Source organism: Notamacropus eugenii, chromosome 7, assembly GCF_028372415.1.
Source record: "Notamacropus eugenii isolate mMacEug1 chromosome 7, mMacEug1.pri_v2, whole genome shotgun sequence".
In the NCBI taxonomy this organism is placed as follows: Eukaryota; Metazoa; Chordata; class Mammalia; order Diprotodontia; family Macropodidae; genus Notamacropus; species Notamacropus eugenii.
The window spans coordinates 3,193,787-3,217,262 of record NC_092878.1 but is presented as its reverse complement, the minus strand read 5'-3'; the positions used below and the strand labels follow the sequence as shown (position 1 = coordinate 3,217,262).

At 38.4% G+C, this 23,476-nt stretch overlaps 1 protein-coding gene across 6 annotated transcripts in view; it reads right to left on the bottom strand.

Annotated features, from left to right (window-relative positions):
• ATP8B4 (ATPase phospholipid transporting 8B4 (putative)) overlaps nucleotides 1–23,476 on the bottom strand; it is a 339,741-nt gene that overhangs the window by 35,968 nt on the left and 280,297 nt on the right. For all 6 annotated transcript variants that reach the window (XM_072623610.1, XM_072623613.1, XM_072623609.1 and 3 more), the window contains 3 exons: nucleotides 22,996–23,143; nucleotides 9,818–10,001; nucleotides 8,740–8,963 (listed from right to left, as the gene is read on the bottom strand). In XM_072623610.1, coding sequence (XP_072479711.1) covers nucleotides 8,740–8,963; nucleotides 9,818–10,001; nucleotides 22,996–23,143 — 556 coding nt within the window. The remainder of the gene's footprint in view (nucleotides 1–8,739; nucleotides 8,964–9,817; nucleotides 10,002–22,995; nucleotides 23,144–23,476) is intronic.

The window sequence follows — 23,476 nt, the reverse complement described above, 5'->3', positions numbered from 1 at the left end:
ACTGGGAGGAAAGTGCTTTGTAATCGAATAAATTCTATGTGAATATAAACCACCACAAGAATGTGAAGGAATGCTTGCTTCAAGTAAAAACTAGAGCACATGCTCCTTGAGGTTCTGTGGCATAATGGAGAAAGTTCTGCCCTCAGAGATAAGGAGACTTGGATTCAAAGCGTTCCTGTGACACATGCTAGCTATCTGACCTTGAGAAAGTCACAAAAATAAATTAATGTTTAAAAAAGCAAGTCACTTAATGCCTCAGTGCACCCTAGAGGCAATGCTTTAGAACTATAATCGGCCCTTCTCAAACTGTGGCCTGGAGAAAGGGGGAGGGTCTCCATCCCCAATGGCCAGTTCTCAAGATCAAAACTATTTTCATATCTAAAATTACTTAATTTATAAAATTATATTTTTAGATATTTTATTACATATTTTATATAATACATTTATTATATATTTTTATTTATATAACTCATATAAATCAGTAGATATTGAATATAAACAAAAGTTTTTGGGGGGTAAGGGGTTCCTCAATAATTTTTGAGACTGTAAAGAAATCTTGAGACCAAAATTTCTGAGAACCACTCTGATAAGTTAAAGATGAGTTGCCAATCAACCTTGATGGAGGAATTTGTATAGAGTAGTTCCTATACTGGTGGCTAACCCAGAACGCGGATGGAAGAAAGATTACAATGAAGGTCTTCCTGGCTCTGAGGTTATCCTCCATCCATCATACTCTGCTGCCTCTCAATAAATAATCACTGAATTAAAAAGATAGGTTGGTTCTTTTTGGTTTTAAGTAGTAATCCAATTTTAACAAATCATGCTATGAATGAGTACAAACTGGATAAAAACTTCATGATTATTCGTTTGTGAGCCGTTAGGTTATAGCTGACTTGTGTTCAAAATCCTTTAGGCAAATAGCCCAACACTCAGAACATATGTTCTAGTGACTCCATGGATCTATTAGAGTGGGATTATTTTAGTGACAAGTTAAAGAAAACCATCTTCTCTTTTGAAATAAATGCTTCTTTTATTTTTACAATTTTAAGGGTATCCACTCACTTCCCTGAGACGTGTTTTTTTTTTTAAAGATGGGTCAGTCTATATGCAAGTATACAAAACCGTTAAGCAACAGAAGATACCAATTACATAGGTGGGAACTTCTAGAGTTTCTGCCCACACTATCTCCACTACTCACATACCATCCCCATGTCCCACTCCACTCACTCTAATCTACTCTGGTCCTAAGTATTATAAATGACATGCAAAGATACAGGTTAGATTAGAGCCCCCAATGAAATACAATGGTGGAAAAGCAAAGCAATTATAAAACCTTCAGACTGGGAAATACCTTTAAAATTGTGGAGACAGTTTTGGTTTTAGACTACCAAAAGAGCCCAGTCAGGTGGTGCAGTGGACAGGGTGCTGGGCCTGGAGTAAGAAAGTCTCATCTTCAGGAGTTCAAAACTGGCCTCAGACATTTATAAGCTGTGTGAACTGGAAATCACTTAACCTTGCTTACCTCAGTTTCCTCATCTGTAAAATGAGCTGAAGAAGGATATGGCAAACCACTCCAGTATCTTTGCCAAGAGAACCCCAGTAGGGTCACAAAAAGTCATAAGTGACTGAACAACAAAAGGCCAAGAGGGGGCCTAGAAGAACTAGAGTATGAACTAGAGCTAGCCCTAGGCTCATGGGAAAGAGGTAAAAGTGGCCTTGATGCTTTCCTTTAGATTACACAACCCTCTTCACAAGGATAGGGAAGGAAACAAGAAATCAAGGCCAATGGTTCATCTAAGGATAAAAACTATAAGTTTCATAAGAATGTTCTTTGTACTTAGACTTCTGAGAAAGTACGTGGGAAATGGGGTCAGAGAAAGGTAGAGAATTCAGAGACCTGTCTTCTAAGCATCATGTCCACCATCTATGGCCATATCTCAGCAATAAACTTCTACATCATCCAGAGAGGTGAAAAACTCTTACTCTCCTACCTAAGTTCCACCTTTACAGACTGATTTCTTTCATTTAAGCGTTATCCCCTCTAGGGGTCTTCTTTTAAAATGCACAGAGTGAACACAGTAGAACTAATAAAAAAAATTGACAAAGTAAAAATGAAAACAATAAGATAATAAAAGAAAATGACTTATAAAATTATAATGACCATGAAGAGTTAAGATCCCAGAAGAGTTGGGGAAAAAGACTTCCCTCCCTTATGTGTGGAGGCCAGGGACCATGAGACTATCGTATTGTATATGATATCAGACGTAGACTTACCACCAGCTGGTTTTGTTGAATGGCTTTTTTTTTTCTTTAAAAAATCTTTATTTATGAGGGATAGTTTACCGGGAAGAGCAGAAGAGGGATGTATTCAGAAAATAAAGTGACATAAAAACAAAATATATCACTAGAAATAAGATTTTTAAAAAAACACAAATACCTCTGAGAATCACTAGCACTTCAGTATAAATTATTTCATCAGATCCCTGAAAGGGGAGGAATAGGCACATGGGTACAAAATGAGGAGACGGAAAGTCATTGAAAGTCATTGAAAGACCGAATGAATGACAAATAGCTTGGGGGAACAGACAAAGCTCCAGCTTTGGAGGCTTTGCTATTGTGTGACATGGTACAAATCACTAACATTTCTGGGCCTCAGTTGCCACATCTGTTAAACAAGAGTATGAGACGAGATGATCTCACATTCCCTGCTTGCTCTCAGGCTGACAATTCTCGTTTGCAGTTTTGTTTGGAGATGGCCCTGATCACAGTAGGCTTGGCTTTCTGTGTCACATCACACCATGTGTAAATCACTAACATCCCATCAGAAATCCATGCCCACATAGAATGCCAAATGGGGAGGGGTCAGCCTGCACCTCTGCCAGTTAACAGTGATATTCCAGGTTCATTTGCTGCCCCACCCTGTGCAACATAAAAACCCCCTGTGCCCCAAACCTGCATGAGATGAGAACTTCGTCTCTCAGAAAAACCCCTCAATAAACAGGACTTGGATGGTTTTAAATTGAGGGATCCAAACCCCGACACTTGCCCATGTTAAAAGACAGAAGAATAACTTGGAACTTGTGAGCAAGCAGATGTACCAATTCTCTCCTTTCCCACACTCTCATAAAGGAGATCCTGATTGCAAATTTGCTCAATATCAACAGAATTAATTCTTGAGTCACCCAGAATCAAAACAAGCTTTATCTCCATTTTTTTCTATCTTGAAAAGAGTTCTATTGTCATTCTTCAGTCATGCTTGACTCTTCATGACCCCTTTTTGGGGTTTTCTTAGCAGAGATGCTGAAGTGGTTTGCGATTTCCTTCACCAGATCATTTTACAGATGAGGAAACTGAGTCAAACAGGGTTAAATGACTTGCCCAGGGTCACATAGTAAATTTCTGAAACCAGATTTGAACTCATGAAGACTCATCCTCCTGTCTCCCGATTTAGCACTCTATCCACTCCACCACCTAGCTGCCCTATTGTCAGTAAGGAGAAGGCACTAATATGTGCAATCCTTTCATTTATTTTCTCCAGATTACTTTGGTTTTAAAGGGAAAAGGTCAAGGAAATGTAGGTCTGCCTCATTTTAAGAACACTCAATATACAAAAGTCTCCACACCTTATAAAGCACATAATCTAGAGGGTTATTATTTTCCTGATAAAAGGTCTTCCCACAGGATTCTTTTGAATATCCAGTTTCCTTAGTGCATTTAAAATAATTTGATTTAATAAAAATTAACAAGTGCAACTTTTCTGGCATATAACAAAAACCAAGGGTGGACTGGAGTCAGCTCTTTTAATTGTGAGCGTATATGCCTGGGAAATCAGCAATTGCTACACAACAGGACTTGATTTCTCATTTTGTTGAGTATCTAGATTCCATGTTAACAATGAACACTTTTTTTAAGTCTATCATTGACTATTTGCTTACATACTCCTAGATCGGAGAAGCACATTGGTCCAATGGAAAGACCACTGAATTTGGAGTCAGAGGATATCGTCTCAGAGTCTGGCTCCCTGGTTTACTGCTTGTTGGACTTCAGTCATTTAATCTAAGTCTCAGTTTCCTCAAGCATAAAATGAGGAATTTGAACTGGATGATGCCTAAGGTTCCTTCCAGCTCTAAGAGATAAAAATGTGCGTCATTGATAGCAACATCTTAAATAAGACTCAAACACAAGCAAATGTCCACAGCAGAGAAGACAGATCAGAAAAATACTTAATTTGCATTATTTACATTTCTTTGTCAAGGCTGATTGTTGCCTTAAAGTATTATCCTGTGGTTTCATTGGGATGATCAGATAAAAGTTCCATGACTTTCAGTCCTAGAGTGGATCTTTGATCTCATCAATGAGAGTCTTTACTTAGTAGGTACATGGGGCAACACTTCCTTAATTCTCTTCCTTTGTGATATTTACCATTATTCTGCTATGGATCCACCATGCTAAAAGTCTTCTTCTAGGTTCTTGTGTGTTACCTTAAAACTAGTGGAGAACTAGGTCTTTCTGTTAGCCTTCCTTCTCATCACATGGCTCCCTACTTCCCTATCTGGTGAAAAGTTCCCTTGATCCCATTTCTTGAATGCAGGTCATCTTCTGCACTATGCTACAGACTGGGCAGTTAGATGGCACGCTAGATAGAGCACTTGGTTTGGAATCAAGAAGACTCATCTTCCTGAGTTCAAACGTAGCCTCAACACTTACTAGCCATGTGACCCCAGTCAAGTCCCTGTTTGCCTCAGTTTCCTCAACTGTAAAATGAGTTGGATAAGGAAATAGCAAACCACTCTAGGATCTTTGCCCAGAAAACCCAAATGGGGTCACAAAGAATTGGAAATGACTCAACAACAGACCAATTGAGCTCAACAGTGGTCTCTTCACTGTACCCAAGAGAAATGTGACAGAATATTAAAGACCAGGGCTTTAATCCCACTTCAGAAACTCCCTGTGTGACCCTGGGCCAACCACTTAATTTCTCTGAACTTCATTTTTCTCATCTGTAAAATGAGAGTAATAATTGCATAATACAATGGAAAGTCTGCTGACTCTGGAGTCTGAGGACTCGGGTTCTAGGTCTGCTCCTGACATTTCCTATTTGTGTGACTTTCCTCAATACCTGCCCAGGACTCAGTTCCTACATCGTAAAATAAAAGAAATGGACTAAATGGTTTCCAAGGTCCCATCTATGACCCATCTCATAGGATTGTGGCAAAAACCAATAGGATAGGTTTGAAGAACCTATAACTATATATGTAAATGTTAGTGATTATTATTTTTCCTTTTTGGTGGTGGAGGAAGGAAAGAATTGAAGAACTTCCTCTCCCAATGCAGACTGGCACCTTCTCCACAACACAAAGTCTTAGAGAGTTGCTTAGTAATCTGGTCACACATCTAGTATATTGCAAAGGTTCATCCTGAACTTGGGTTTTCCTGACTCAAAGGCCAGTTCTTCATTCGCTATATTATGAGGCCTCTCAAATTTACTTAGATCATCTAAAACATTGTTCCATTTTCCACTTGTTATCTTCCTGTCATCAGTATAGGAAACTAGCACTAGAGTTTCATTTTTCAGTTTTCTTAAGATAATATGGCTTAATTCAGTCTTGTGTCCAGCTTTTTATAGATTTGTTTTCATTTCTATTGCTGTTCATATTTTAATTTGGAGGTGATGCTTACAATCTTCCTCCTCCATAGTCTTTTACAAGCAAGTCTGTCTTCTACATTGGTAATGCCCTTGGCTGCCATGTCTCTGTCTTTGGCAAAAAGATAATGATTTGCTGGCTAAAGAAGAACCCTGGCACACCTTTACATAACTTAAAATTTTGTACAAGATGGCGATCATCTTTGACTTTTTTTTTTAATTTCCACTTTTGTATTATCCATGGCTCATAGATTAGAATAAGGCTGTTATAGCTTACATTTTTTGTTTCTTTCAATTTCATGTTGATGTTGACCTTTGATTTAACTAGTCGATGGTCTAAACCAAAACATCTAAAACATTGATTCTGATATAGATCCCTCATCAGTAACTAGTTTTTTCATATCTGCTTATATGGTAAGCTTCATTGTATGCAATTGGGTTCAACTCTCACTATATCTAATGCATTCCAACTCTTCTGGAAGAAAGTAACAATGATATAATGTATAAGCATAAAGCTTTTGAGTATCTTACATGTCTTTGACATCTTATTCCTCAAATCTGAGTCATATTTTCCAGTATATTTTTCACCATCCTCCTCTGTGACTTCCTTTGCATTAAAATCACCAAGTATTGAAATAGCTGTTGACTGGGATGGATGATTTTAGCAACTTAGGCTTTCTCTTCATCTTCAACAGTTGCTGATACATTAACTTATGCACTGAAAGAGGCAATGACGAAGTGTCCTATGGAAATGACATCTCTCATTGACTTTGGGTATGTGACCCAACTAACTCCCCCAGCTCCCTTGTTTGCTTCACTAAGGAAAAGTAATGAGTCATCCTTCCATTTAATTGCAACTTCCTTTTGTCTTCTGGTTTTGTTTATCATGAGAAAATTAATATTGACATAGCTGGTTATCATCATTCCAGAAAAAGGTTTTACTGTGTAGTTTTGTTCCAATTTCAATGATACGTTTGAATTTCAGGCCTTATATTTCACAGCACAAAACCAGAATCAAATTTCTCCTATACTGATACCTGTAGTCATAATATGGCATCTCTTGCTTAAGCTAACATGTTTTTATTCCTTACAATGATCACGGATTCATGAATTTTCTTATCATTCTTTCTTGATGTAGACATTAGCCACCGTTCAATTTTTAAAGGTAATATGAATATTATTGTTCTTGAGTTATAGATAGATGATAGACAGACAGACAGATAGATAGATAGATAGATAGACAGACAGACAGACAGATAGATAGATGGATTACTCTTGTTTTCATTTGACCTTCGCTCTCAAAGACGGCCGATGACATCATAAGCATGATATCTTAACTTATAGATGACATGGATTTAAATGAGCCAGAGCTTTACAAAGTCATCAGCCTAGATAGATAGACAGATAAATAATTTATTAAGAGTTTACTAGGTACCAGGCACTATGCTAAGCATTGGAGATAGAAGTACAAGTTTGAAAAGTTATCCCTCCTCTCAAGGAGCTTATATTCTAATGGGGAAAGAGAACACATAAAAGATAACTGGAAAGGGATGGGGAGGATCTGTATATGCCTGAAGACATGGTATGAAAAATACTGGGAAGTGAGGTTGAGGACTGGCTTCCCTTAAGTCTTAGCTCACGTCTCTCCTAGTTCAGGAAGTCTTTCCCAAGCCTCAATTCATAAATAAATAAATAAATAAATAAATAAATAAATAAATACACGCACGCACGCACACACACACACACACACACACACACACGCGCGCACACACGCACACACACACATATACATACATATCTATATATGCACAATGGAGCAGCTGGGTGGTGCAGTGGATAGAGCACCAGTGCAGGAGTCAGGAGGACCTGAGTTCAACCTCAGACACTTGACACTCACTAGCTGTATGACCTTGGGCAAGTCACTTAACCCCAATTGCCTCATCCTGGGTCATCTCCAGTCATCCTGATGGTCACTGGATTCAGATGGCTCTGGAGAAGAAGTGAGGCTGGTGACCTGCGCAGCCCTCCCTCACTCAACACAAAGCCAAGTGCAAGTCATGTCATCATTTCTCTGATGGCGTGGTCTTCTTTGGCAACAAGGATGAACATACATATGCACAGTATATATATATGAATGTGCACATGTATATGTATGTATACATGCATACCAGAGAGAAAGTTTGTATATAGCTGTTTGCATATTGTTTACTACATTAGACTATGAGTACCTTGAGAGCAGGGATTGTTTTTTTGCCTTTCTTTGCATCCCTAGCACTTAGCACAGAGCCTGAGACACATAGTAGGAACTTAATAAACACTAAAGACAAAAGCTAAGTAATTCTAGGGGCAGAGTCCAAAGATCCAAGGGACAAGGGAACCATTAAGGTGAGGGAAGCAGTGAGAAGGTGGAAATGATAACCTGAATGGAGAAAGTCTGGTATAGAAATGACCAGAACATGTATCAAGAATAATACTGATGGCAGGGTTTTAATGACTGAGACCCAATTCCAAACGTTCTTGCTTTTAGGGAAATCAACAATAAAATTGCTCTTAGATATCGTTCTGCTGGAAAGAACTCATGATTAGATTGCTTCTGTGTCAGTGGTATTCAGACTATAGTTCAAACCTCAAATTTTCCTCTCATCAAAGTCGGCAAATAAGATGTGATTAATAGGAAAGAAAAGGTACACTGTGGTTATTATTTAAGTGCCTATAATTCACTGTGTGTCCCCAGGCACATTCTTTTTTTCCTTTTGGGCCTCAGTTTCCTTCTCTATAAAATGTAGTTGCACTCCATGATCTCCATATTCCCTTCCAGTGTGAAGACGCCATGATTTTAACATTCTTTAGGCAATATAAATAACTATTAAGTTTAACACACATTCCTCTTATGCTCAATATTTGTTAATTATTAATCATCTTTCAGAAAATTTACTGTCATTTTCACTCAGCACCTAACATGATTTTTAGTGATAGTTAGATCCATAACTATTTTTAAGTTTAAAAACAGGTCATCGTAATTAGAAATGAGCCTCATGGAAGGTTTTCTTCAGTTTAGGGATCTGGTCAAAGAAAGAAAAATGCTCATTACCAACCTGTGCTGAGAAACCACAAAAGAATCCAAACCAGAAGTGCACAAGGGTGAAGGCAAAATTCTTGTAGAAGAAATAGCACAGGAATTTGCACATGCGGAAATAGGACCACCTTCCATGAACCAGGAGGAGCCGCTGGAGGTATCTGAATTGTGCAAAGGAGTAGTCACTGGCTAAAACTGCCTGCATTCCTTCCTGTCCACTGATGCCAACTCCTATGTGTGCACCTGGAAAGTGAAGAAGACAGAAATGAAGCCCCAACAATAAAAAAAAAAAACTCTGCTGATTTAACTCTTTTGGAAATGAGTCAGTAAACAAGTAATACATGGTCAGCTTGGCCGGACAATCTTCTCATAACCATAAAAGCTGTAGCTGTCATACTTCAAGCATTTTGTCAGTATGGAGAGAATGCTAGTCTAGAGTCTTTGAGTCTAGAAGACCGGGTTTCACATTCCACCTCTGACACGAGAAGCCATCTCACCCAAGGCAAATTACATATGTTTCTATATACCTCAAGCAACTCTGTAAGACTAGATCATGGATAAGTATGGACCTGTGTTGATGGAAGGAGTTCCCACTCTAACAGAAATCATAGAATGAAAATGACAAAAGGTTTTAAATGGGCTAATCCTAATAGTAGCTATGATAATTTTAAAGAGATCCCATGATTAATTATAATGACTACAATAACTGAAATAGTTGATTATATACATTTTTTAATCTTTGGTCCAGACCAAGTATTTCTATCAGCAAAGGGAGATCCATACCCAGGAAATCTCCACCTCTACCAAATTAATATCATAAACTATTTTGCAAATTATGGTCTAACAAGGTTACCTTGAATACTGAGTAGTGAATGATTTTCTCAGCATCACAGAACCAGGAAGTATCACAGAACCAGTATGCGTCAGAGGCTGGGCTTGATCCCAAGTTTGCTTAAGTACAAGCCTCCTCTCTAACTACTAAGTCCTGTAGTCAAGCCTTCTCTACTGTACATGATTAAGTTTCTTTTAGTCTACCTCTCCCATTGGACCATTTGATGGATAAACAACACACATGCTCTTTATCTCAACACTCTTACTTTTTATCATGCTGATGTCATTCGCTCCATCTCCTATGGCCAAAGTCACCGCCTTTCTGTGCGTCTTAACCAACTCCACCACTTGGGCTTTCTGAAGAGGAGTAACTCTGCAGCAAATCACAGTCTTACATATGCAGGCAATTTCTAGGAATTCATTCTGTAGATTCGCTTCAAATGCATAACTCTGTTAATAAGAAGTTTCCAGAAAAGGATCAGAATCCAGAAAAGGATTGCAGGATGCAATCCATGTAGGTGCTATGTGACATTTTTATTGGATAGAGGTATAGATTTCATGCTCATTAAATTCACATAGCTCAAAGCAAGGAGGAAGGACAGCTACATTGGAGGCTAGATTTTGGCATTGTAGAACATTGGGCTATATCTAAGGTAAAATTCAGTAAATGTAAAATCTTAATATTCAGGTCCAAAACATCAGTTTCTCAAGTACAGAATGGGGAGGCATCGTTCCTCAGTAATATTTCTAAAAAAGACTGGGCTCTAAGTAGAGTGTCAATTCAGGATGAGTCAGCAGTGTGAAATGGCAGCTAGAAGACCTAATGCACTTGGGATGCATGAAAAGAAGCATAACTTCCAGGAATAAGAAGATCATAGTCTCTGTGCAATCTTTCCTATTCAGGTCATATCTAGAACACTGCATTCAATTATAAGCAGCACACTGTAAGGAAGATATAGATGAGCTGGAGAGCAGGCAAAAGAGGGCAATCCAGTCCAGATGATGGAGAGGCCACAACACTAGAGGATAAATGGAAGGAAATGGAGAAGAAAAGACTTGGGGGATGAAGGAAAGAGGGATGGACATGATAGCTCTCTTCGGGTATCTTAAGGGTTGTCATCAGGAAGAAAGATTAGATTCACTTCATTTGGCCACAGAGGGTGGAACCGAGAATGATGGATGGAAGTTGCAAAGAAACAAAATCTTCCTAACAATTAGAGCTGCTCCAAAGTGGAGTATACTGCCTTAGAACATGATGTGTCCCCCTCACTGGAATATCCTTCATAAAGAAGTGGAATTATACCTTACTGGATATTTTTACTGTTGTTGAGTTATTTCAATCATGTCCCATTCTTTGTGACCCTATATGGGATTTTCTTGGCAAAGATACTGGAGTGGTTTACCATTTCCTTTCTTAGCCCATTTTACCGATGAGGAAACTGAGACAAACTGGGTTAAGTGACCTGCCCTGGTTCACACAGCTAGTAGGTGTCTGAGGCTGGATTTGAACTCACAAAGATGAGACTTCCTGACTCCAGGGTCAGCATTCTATCCACAGTACCACACCGCTGTCACTTGCTGGATATGCTTTAGTGAAAATTCCTTTTTTGAGACTCTCTAGTATCTTTTGGCCCACCCAGAAGCTTAGGATCTCTGATTGTTGAGACCATAGCAGAAGTATATTAAGGACTCTGAGAGGTTATATGATTTACTCAAAGTAGTAGGTAGCAGAACTAGGATTTTCACTTGGGTCTTTTGACTTCAAATTCAGTGATATTTCTATTACCTAGTGAGTGAAGTAGCATAGCATAGTAGATAGAACACTGGACTTGGACTCAGGAAAATCTGGATTTAAATGCTTTCTCATGTACTTGGTAGCTAGAGAGCCCAGGGTAATTAATTCCTTTAGCCTCTTTGGAACTCAGTTTCTTAATCTGTAGATTGAGGAGTTGGATTTGATGGCCCCTGAGGTCCTTTCTAACTTTAAACCTGTGATCCCCCAAGTCCATACAAAGTCCCCTAAGAAAGTATGAATATTGTGAAAAAATATTTGAAGCAAATTTCTCTGATAAAAGTCTCATTTCTTAAACATATGGAAAACTCAGTCGAATTTATAAAAATAACAGTCATTCTTCAATTTATAAATGATCAGAAGATATGATTAGTTTTCAGATGAAGTAATCAGTTATCTATAGACATATGAAAAAATATTCTAACACTATAAATTGGCAAAATGCAAATTAAAACAACTCTGAGGTACTACCTCATACTTATTAGATTGTCCAATAGGACAGAAAAGGTAAATGATAAATAATGGAAGGGATGTGGGGAAAATGAGGCATTAATGCATTGTTGGTGGAGTTGTGAACTCCATGTTCCAATATTTCAACCATTCTGTAGAGCAATTTGAGACTATGCATAAAGGGCTATAAAACTATGCATACTCTTTGACCTGACAATACCACTACTAGGTTTATATCCCAAAAGAGATAAAAGAAAACAAAAAGGAAAAGGGCATATGTATATATGTACGTATACACAAAAATTTCGTAGCAGCTCTTTTCTATGAATAAAGAATTAGAAATTGAGAGAATGCCCATCAACTGGAGAGTGGCTGAACAAGTTATGGTATGTGATTATGATGGAATATTATTGCATGATATGAAATTATGAGCAGAATGCTCTCCAGAAAACTTGCCTAGGATGATGCAAAATTAAATGTACCGTGTGCAAACTAACAGCAATACTGTGAGATGATCAGCTGTGAATGACTTAGCTATTCTCAGCAAGACAACGATCCAAGACAGCTCTGAAGGACTTACGATGAAAATATCCATTCCCAGAGAAAGAACTGACGGTGTCTGAATACAGATTAAAGCATACTTTTCTTTTACTTTTATTAACTTCATTTTTTTTTTTTTACTCATCTTCCTGAATTCAAATCTGGCCTCAGACACCTACTAGCTGTGTGATGCTGGGCAAGTCACTTTATTCAAGTTGATTCTGTTTCCTCATCTGTAAAATGAACTGGAAAAGGAAATGATAAATCACTCCAGTATCTTTGCCAAGAAAACCCCACATGGGGTCATGAAGAGTCGGACATGATTGAAAAATGATTGAACAACAACAAGAAAGGTAGTTAATGTTTAAGAATCAAAACTGTGAAGACTGAAGAGAAACCAGTTTACAGGAATGGGACCTAAATCCCTCCATCTGATGCCCCCATCTGAGTGGCCTTGCTTCCCTGGAATTGCTACATCTTGTTCAGATGATATCAGAAGCTTCTAGGAAGGTCTTGTGCCACGGTGGCAAGTATGCAACCCAACCTCAGCTTCTCATTGGCTACACAAGTGAAATGCCAAGCTTTGAAAACTAGGATGCTAGTGGCAGGCTATGTCTGCTCTCCATTTTCTAGCCAAGGTGACCCAAGAAAGAAAGAAACAGAAAATGACCCTCAGTCATACAACGTTCCATTAGTGATGGTGGCAGACTGGTAGAAAGGGGAGGGGACAGATGATACTAAAAAAAATTCACATAGTTATCAGAATCCCCATAAACTTTAATTTGGTTGCTAATATTCTAAACATGAGAGTCCACATCCTACTAGAAGATCATATCAATGGAACCATATCAATTGTACCATATCAACATTATATTCTTGCTGAAAATGAAACCAGGAATTTAAAGAAAGGTGAAATAAAATGGAAGGATGGTTCATAGGTTCTCCTTTGAGAGGTAAATAAAATACTTTCCTCCTATGTCCAAAAGCAAAAGAGACATTATTTCATGGATAGTAATTCATCCTGTGTCCAAAAGCAAAAGAGACATTATTTCATGAATAGTAATCTTGCTTTGTAATGTTCATGGTGAACATAAGCAGAAATCTTTATAAGGATCTTTTTAGCTTATGTGCCAACATCTGTTTCAGAGGATGAAAAGATAAAGAAATTCTTTGAAAAAATCAGGTAAAATCCTTCCAACTAAATCATCTATTTTGTATTCATTCATTCAAAAAGATTAAGTCCAACTACAGAGCCAGCATTGTGCTAGGCATTGAGGACACAAATAATCCCTACACTCCCCCTGAACATTGCCTGCTTACCCAAACCTGGCCTGATTACTGTGGCAGGCAGAGAATCCCACTATGAGGTCGAAACACAAAAAAATGTATGAAAACATCTGCAAAGATGATTCTACTCACCATTGGCACATGGAACGTGCACACACTAATAGGCAACACAAAATCCAGTAGACCTGAAAGAACTGCTCTTGTTGCAAGAGAACTCAATGGATATTTCATTCAAAAAGCAACCCTGAGTGAAACAAGGTTGGCAAATGAAGGCCAGCTTATGGCAGATGGAGGTGGATACACCTTTTTCTGGAGTGGGTGCAGTGAAGGGGAGCATCATGAAGCTGATGTGAGTTGTGAAATCAAAACCAATCTAATCAGCAAGCTAGCATACCTGCCAAAATCAGTGAATGACAGGCTCACGACAATGCAATTGCCATTCACAGGAAAAAGCCATGCCACCATCATCAGTGCCTATGCTCCTGCCATGACAAACCCTGATGAAGTCAAAGAAAAATTTTATGAAGACTTAGAGACCCTTATCATCAGTGTGCCAAAAGAGGACAAGCTTATCATTCTGGGTGACTTTGATGCCAGAGTAGGCTCAGACAAGACTTGGCAGGGAGTCCTAGGGAGGAATGGAGTTGGAAACAGCAACAGCAAAGATCATTTACTGCTGAAGACTTGTGCATCGCATGACCTTCTCATCACCAACACTGTCTTCCATTTACCTAAACACAATAAAACTTCATGGATGCACCCTCGCAGCACATATTGGCATCTAATAGACTATATGATTGTAAGGAGAAGAGACAGGCAAGATGTGAAAGTGACAAAGGCAATGTATGGTGCAGAGTGCTGGACTGATCATGGACTTATCCTTTCCAAACTAAATACTCACATTCATCAAAAGTGCCGCCCCCAAGGCAAAATGACTACCAGAGAATTAATGCCAACAAATTAGAGCTCTTCTCTGAGAATGAACAGTTTGCTGCTGACTTGGAGGGAAAGTTGAGCCAACACACAGTTGGCAACAATGGAGCAGAAAAGGAGTGGGCAGCTCTCAGAGATTTGGTGTACAGCACTGCATTTGCTCATCTGAGTCAGAACACTCACAAACACCAAGACTGGTTTGATGAAAATGATGGGGAAATTCAGAAGCTGTTAAATGAAAAATGAGACTTCACAGGATATACCAGCAGGATAGTTCATCCACCTCTAAGAAGGCAGCATTTCATTCCATCAAAAGCAAAGTACAAGCAAAGCTTAGACAGATGCAGGATTCCTGGCTCAGTAAGATGGCAGATGAAATTTAGTTTTATGCTGATAGTAACAATCCAAGGTGCTTTTATGATTCCCTGAAAGCTATTTATGGACCAAAATACCTCTGGTGCAATGCAACCACTCAGTGCTGATGGAGCCACATTGATTAGTGATAAGGACATGATCCTAGAGAGACAGGCTGAACACTTCCAGTGTTCTCAGCAGACCATCATCAATCAATATGAAGGTCATTGACCATTTACCTCAGGTTGAAGTCACTCCCTACTTAGCTGAACTTCCAACTGAAGAAGAGGTTGTGAGTGCCACTAGGCTCCCTTCATGTGGCAAAGCACCTGGTTCCGATTCTATTCCGGTTGATATTTACAAAGTAGGGGCACCATTGCTCAGACAAAAGCTGACTGAAATTTTCCAGGTTATATGGCAAAAGGAGGTTATCCCCCAGGAATTTAAGGATGCCTCCATTCTCCATCTCAATAAAGGTAAAAGGAATAGATTGTCCTCCGACAATCACAGGGGGATCTCTCTCTTAGTCATTGCTGGCAAAATTCTTGCTAGAGTCCTCCTTAATAGGCTGATCCTATTAAGGAGGAACCTGGAAGATGGTCATATATCTGAGAGGTGTGGTTTCAGAAAGGCCTGAGGAACAGTTGATATAGTGTTTGCTGCCTGACAACTCTAGGAGAAATGCCAGGAGCAGAACAGAGGTCTGTACACAACGTCTGTAGATCTGACCAAGGCCTTTGATACTGTTAGTTGTAAGGGCTTATGGAAAATTATGTCAAAATTTGGTTGCCCAGAGAAGTTCATCAATATTGCATGTCAGTTTCATGATGGCATGTTTGCCTGGGTTCTGGATAATGAACAACGTTCTTGTGCCTTCCCAGTTACCAATGGAGTGAAACAGGGCTGTGTGCTTGCTCCCATGCTTTTTAGCATGACGTTTTCAGTCATGTTGACAAATGTTTTCAGTGAGGATGAGCACAGCGTCAAGGTCAACTACCATACTGATGTTAGTTCTTCAGTTTGAAAAGGCTGCAAACCAAGACCAAAGTGGAGGGAGTGTTGGTGCATGATTTTCTGTTTGCAGATGATTGTGCACTCAATGCAGCCTCTGAAGCTGAGATGCAACAAAGTATGGATCAATTCTCTGCTGCCTGTGCTAATTTTGGCCTAATAATTAACACCAAAAAAAAAAACCACAAGTGCTCCATCAGCCACCACCACACCATCATACATGGAACCATCGGTTACAACAAATGGAAAAGTTTTGAATGTTGTGAATAACCTTGGTAGTGTACTTTCCAGGGATGTACACACTGGCAATGAGGTTGATGCACATGTTGCCAGAGCTAGCTCAGTGTTTGGGAGGCTCCAAAGAAAAGTTTGGGAGAGAAGTGGTATTAGACTGACTACTAAACTGAAGATCTACAGAGCCATTGTGCTGACCTCATTGTTACATGCTTGTGAAACATGGACAGTCTACCAGCGCCATGTCAGGAAACTGAATTGCTTCCATTCAAACTGTCTTAGGAAGATTCTGAGGAACACCTGGCAGGATAAGGTACCAGACACTGAAGTCCTTGCTCAAGCTGAACTGCCAAGTATTTCAACTATTCTTCAGAGAGTGCAACTCTGAAGGGCTGGCCATGTTGCTTGAATGCACAGCGCACACTTGCCAAAAAGTCTATTTTATGGAGAACTAACATGGGGCAGGCAATCACCTGGTGGTCAAAAGAAGTGATACAAGGACACTCTCAAGGTTTCTCTCAAGAACTTTGGATTTGACTGTGCAACATGGGAGACGCTGGCACAGGAATGCTCAGCATGGTGTGCCCACATCAGAAAAAGTGCTGTGCCCTTTGAACAAAGCAGAATTGAGACAGCACAAAGTAAACGCAAGATGCACAAATTTGGGATATTCACACAGACTATCTGTACCCAACCTGTGGTAGAGCATTCTGAACTCATATTGGTCTGATCAGCCACATTCGGACACACTGAAATTTCACTTTACAATGGTGATGTCATTTTGGTCCTCTTTGAAGATGAAGGACAACAACCAAGCAACCAATCCCTACACTCAAGAAGTTTGTATTCCTTAATCCTGAGAGACTTTGAAGCAAAGATGGGCATAAGATGGTGAAAAATATATTGGAAAATATAGCAGAATATTAAGAAATGATAGGAGGCAAAGACTCATAGAATACTTAGAAGCTTCATGTTTATAAATAAGTGAATACTTTAAGCAGCTAGAAATGCCAAGAATCAAAAGTTACACACAAAAGAAAAAATTAATAATATTTTTATAAACAGGAAAAACCTAGCTACTGACATACAGAAGAGATGTCAGAAGGGAAGGAAGTAAGGTTGAGAATGACAGATGAGAATCTCATCTTCTATCTTGGCACCAAGATTTAAGTAATCACTTGGCAATTGATTTATGCTTCTCTGGACTTCCTTACAAAGAGTCTGAGAAGTGGCTGAAGCTCTTGTTAATAAAGCAACTGACACTAGATTGAGAAGATATGAAACCAATGGGTGCAGTACAGATAGGATCAGATTTAATGAGATGTTCCTAAATGTCTGTTAAAGACAAAATCCCATGTGTAATGGAGTAAAAAGGTCTGTGTTGTTGAGCAGCAAAATTCACTGTGAAGTAGCCTACACATGTAAGGTAAAGACCAATGAGGAATGTGGGTGATGAGTAAAGTAGCTGAGTATAATTCCTCTAAAGATTCTTGTCTGGCATTTTGCTTCATAAAGGGAGGTAGGAATAGGGTAGCAATGGCATGTACAAAGGAATACAAAAAGGGATATGTGTAGTATACCTGAAAGGCAGCCTCTTTTTCTCCCTCCATCCTAGATTGACTCCCATTTGTCCCAAGGAGACTTAGTTTAGGATTTTATTAACCTTTTCTACTTACTACTTCTATTTATCACCTCCAGCTGGTTCAAAGTAATACTATAGCATCAAATGATTTGTGATTTTACTCTTCATTTCCATGGCAATCATTGTGTCATTGCTCCCATCCTGTGTTTCATAAGAGATGATGGATATTTCTTCCACTTTCCCAGAGAAAGGTCAAGGTTTTTGCTTCCTTCTCCAACTCTGGAGGAGGTATATTGTCTTTAAAGGGCAGTTTGGGATATCTCACCCAACCTGGTGCCATCAGCATCATACACACTGTCACAGTCTCTCTGAGCCAATCATTGACTGCATTACTGACCAGAGCTTCAGCCATCTCTCAGAGACTTTGTAGGGAAGGTCAGAGGAGCACAAAGGCAGCTAGCTGGGTGGTATGTTGTATAGAGTGCTGGGCCTAGAGACAGGAAGACCTGAGTCAAAATCCAGACTCAGACATTTTACTAGGTGTGTGACCCTGAACAAGTCATTTACCCTCTATTTGCCTCAGTTTCCACATCCATAAAATGGGGATGATAATAATAGCACCTACCTCCTAAGGTAGTTCTAAGGATCAGATAGGATAATAATTGCAAAGTGCTTTAGCACAATGCCTGGCACATAGTAAGTGTTATATAAATGTTAGCTATTATTATGATGATGATCTGGCTTCCAATCTATCTGACACATTTTCCCCAGAATTTTCCAAAAAATAAGCAAAAATCCCACAACTCTTCCTAGCAGTCCCAGTTCCAACATGTGACTGGCTAATGGATACTGAGTGGTATCTTCATGGCAATGGTGAGCTATACATACAAAAAATTTAAGTGACTTAGTGAATTACCATAAAGAGGAAAAAAAATGACCCAACCCTGAGGAATCTCTTCCTGGCCAAGTGGAAAGTTAAATAGGTCGGTGTGGGTAGCACCTCAGAGAATGATGTAATGTTACAAGAAATACTGTCTCATAAAACAGCAAGAAGTTAAAGGGGAAATGAGTTTGCAAAAAGTTTGTTTTGTGACCCAGTTAATCCAGATGATGGAATCATAAGATCATAGCTCTGGAGGTAGAAGGGACCTCAGAGGACAACACCCTCATTTAACAGAGAAGAAACTGAGAATAAATGACAGTCCTTAAACATGAAAAAGAAAGCAACAAACAGGTGAAAATGGAACAGAAAATGAAATATTTTATAATAATTTTTCCTATTAATAAGAGTAGAACAATCACTGGCACTCTAATGTCCAAGTATCCAATGAATCAAATGACGAAGGAGAAATGAGCATAAAAGATGATAAAGTCAGCAAGAATACGCAAACAAGTCCAAGGATGCAGAAAAAGAAATAGATGCCAAAGACGGTAGTTTTTAGAATTTTGAGTATTTAATCCTCAAGGCACTAGAAAGAGAGAGGAAAAAAAATCTGTATTATCCTCTCTCCAAAAAGGCAATTGAGAAGATAGCAATAGCTGGAGATCCATATATCTACACTCTTATTGCTATAAAAGTCTATATAAGTATGATCTATACGTGAATTGAGGGCACCATTGATGAAAATATGAGGAGAGAATAGGCAGACTCGCCAAAGATATCTTCAACATACTAGATTTCTCAGTTAAACAATTAAATGAATGTTGGAGGTAACCAAGATCTCTCTGTGAATACTCTTTGTTAATTATTTTAAAGGAATTTATTTTAAAATGCTGCTTTGTAAACTGCTGTGCATATGTTAAGATCAGACAAAATCCCTTGATAATGTAATAAAAGAGAATGTGTTGTTGAATAAACCCTCTGGTTAACAATCTCAGACAAAGCATAAAAATGTAGACGATGTTTTGTTAATTGTACCAAGCTTTGGAATAGGCTGATTTAAAAGCATTCGTCCTAACAACATCCATAGAAAGAACCATATTAAGGAAGAATGTCTGTTGTCCAATTTTATATATGGTTAAATGGAGGGTTGGCCCAATGGTATCTTTAATAGAAACTATAGAATGGAAATGAATTGGAGCTAAAATCAAAGAGGAGGCAGAAAGTAGAGTGGGTTGCTTTTGGAAAATGGTAAAGCCTTTTCAAAGAGCACAAGTTGCTGCCTGAAACAAAAACCTGTCTTTTTTAACACTGATATTCTTCTGGTAATGCCATATGGTTACAAATCATAGATTATGCCAATCTCCTAAATATAAAAATTACTGATCATCCAAAGGGCAATAGAGACATATTGTGACTACAACTTAACTATATTGTAAACAACACCATGTACACAAGAAGTAGCATAAATATGTATCATTCAGTTTCTGCATGATAGGAAAAGGAGATGGTCCAGTCATACAAAAAGACAGAGAAATAACAGGTGAGCAGCCTTGCCTGAGCACCACACTGGTTGACACTGCACATTGAAAGATCTAGAGGAAGGTCTCAGCACATTGGTAAACCCTCAGTGGAGAATTTATGACAGAATACACCCATGAGTTGTCTATGAGAAGGTATGGATGGGTGTGATTAACACCTTTGGATGGATAACTTATTTTAATGGGATCATAGATCCAAGGAAGCAAGACAACAGAATAGGCTGAAGAATTAGAAAAGGAAAAAGTAAATAAAAGTACTTTCTTGCCTATTTCTCCTATGGTTTATCTAGTATACAGCTACCTTTTCAGAATCTGATCCTGTCCGTACTTCCTTCCCAGTATAAACCCTCTCTCACAGAGGCATACACAAACACACATAAGACAGAGTCTTTTGTTGATGTCATTGGTACCAGTAGTATCTATCTCCATGCATGACACCATGTCATCTTAGTTATCAGATGCTATTGTGTTAACTATCAATATAGTGCTGTATTTCTAGACACTGAAAAATTTCAAGCAGGAAAATACCTCAAATCTCAGCCTATCCTTTCCAAAATAGGGTAGGTAATAACCTTAGCCACAGAAACTCTACTGGAGATATTCTGATTTAGAAACGTCATCTTCAAGAAGACAGACACCTAAGTCCAATTTCTACCTTTGCTACAAAGTCTGAGAATTTTGAAAAAATCTCTTCAATATATATGTTAAATATGGAATACGTAGGGTAAGTTATATATCATGAAGCAGTTTAAATTCAAGGTCACAGTCATACAAAATGACCTTCAGAAAAGTACAATAATAACAAACTATTATTTAAAAATTATCAATTACTCTATTTCATCTTAGAAGCCACATCCCTATGTATAATACTTTCTAACATTTTTAGCACTTTACATCAAAAACACTCTCAAAAACATTAATTGACTTGCTCCTCCAAATACCTCTATAAGGTATTCAGGAGTGGTATTATCAGCCCCATTTTAAAGAAAAGGAAAGTGAAGCTGAGAGCATTGGGGTACACAATACTGGACCTGGGTGTGAATCCCAGATCTATCTGGCAGATCATTTTACTTCTCTAGGACCCAGATCCTCATCTGAAAAAAAGGAGATGGAACTAGATGATCTCTAGGTTCCTTCTAAGTCTTAAACTTAGGATCTTATGATCATATGACTTGCTAAAAATAATAGAGCTAATGTATAACAAAACCCAACTTTTTAATCCTCTGCTCTTTCTAATATAACATGCTACTCCTTAAGCTAACAATGTTAAGAAGTGAAGATTTGGTTGAAGTTGGATTCCTTTGAGTCATTAATGAGAAGTATTTGAGACTGTGCAGGATATAAAAGAATCTGTTAACCTGATATGGTCTGCATGACACAAGAACTTAGAGAAAGTATGATCATGTACACACAGCACCCAATCTCCTGTCTAGGAACAAATGATGCTTTTCAGTTCAGCCTACAACTATTGGCCATCCTACCATGTAATCAAAGGATGAAGGAGGAGTTTTAGCAATCTCTATGTTAGAGCAGACTCATTTAAATCCTATAAAGCTTGAGGTTTAGATTTGGACAAAATAAATGTTAGTTACTTTTTAAAAAATAAAACCTACACTCACATCACTTGAGATATGAACAGTTCTTCTTGGAAAGAAACTTGGACTTGCTAGAATGTACAGAGGTAAACATTTAAAATTCCTCAATTCCAAATTGCTCTTTTCCCACTGCTTCATCATCTCCTTGGATCTACAAAAGGAGAATCGAACCTCTGCCTTGTAACAATACTTTCAGAATGGTCACCTTTCCAAAGGGAAGAGAGGTCAATAATTCGATGACCAATTGCCATGCTACAACCTTGGGCTGCTGCTAATCTATGCAAGAGAGGAGGGTAGTACCGCCTCTATAACCTTTCAACGGAGTTTGGACTGCAGCTGAGCTCTGTAACTTTCCATGGTGTGGAAGGCAACACATCATTACGTCTGGGATCCAGCTGGATAATGCTTTAAACACTAAGAGCTAACAGACAGCTGATCACAGGGGGAAAAATACAATATACTCACATCCAACTGCTTTTGTCCTCTAAGAAACTGTCTACAGGAAGATATATTTCTTCTTCAAACTCCCAAAGTGAAAAATGTACATCAAAGCTAGAGAAAGATGTGAGATTAGGTCTTTTGTGCAGAGAAATGATAATTCCAGCACAGTGCAATAGGAGCTTTTGTCTTCTAAATTAGAAGCTCAGAAGGACACTTGATACTTGTTCAAGATTTAGAACCTGAACTACATTAAAAGCACAATGCAAGTTTATTCTATTATGACAAGAACCAGATTTCCTAATCAAAGCAAATTGTTTGGCATCACTATAAAATGCTGCTATTTTGGAAAACCACCAGAGGTATCTTAATGGCAATAATTTGGTATAGTAATTATTGGAAGGTCAGGTTGTGCTCCTCAAATCACAAACATTAGCAAGAAAAACAATCGTATTCCATCCATCCTGTTGCATTCTGTTAATTAATTGGCAGGAATTCGCAATATTGCCCTTATACAAACTCTTAATAGCATTAAGTGGTCCATGCTCAATAGGACAAGAATGAGATTCTGTGAATGTGTAGTTCCATGGACCCACCATTTCACTGCATGGTAGTTCAAAGGACAATAAATATGAAATTAATATTAGAAATTTCCTTCGCAGAAGTGAAACCATAATTTGTACGAGCTGTGTTTCTCCACATGGCAGAAGTTTGGGAAATATAAAAGAGGACCTCATTATGACAATACAAAAAAGACAATTATTGGGGTGAAGAATAAGAAATGACAAAAGCTCTAAAGTTACTCACCAAACTATGCCCATTTATGATCAAAGCATAATCTCCAGTTACTGTTTCCTCTACAGTTGGGCCCAGCCTTAACTCCTGGAGTTTTTCACAAAATGCATGGCCATTTGTAAAACCTGTGCTTCTTTCAAACAACATTTCTTTGGCTTTCCTTTAAAGAGGTTAAAAAAGAAAAAAGTAGATCATAGTGACCTATACAGAGAGTATCTATTAATTTTAACAAAACACTAACCTAGAGCTAAATTCATTTCGTCACTACTCAGAGTGATTATAGTAAGATCCAATTTCAGCAGGCTTGCAGCATGTCTTTGAAGTAATGAGGATACCATAGCAAATTTCCACATTCCAGGAGGTAGAAGGGGACAGGGGGAGGGTAAACATAATGAAAACAAAATCATCTTGAATGTTTTAAGTGATTTAAAAGTTAAGTCACTGATCTGAGTTTGAACTGGGAGCTTGACAGATTTCCTCTATAGGGTTGTTT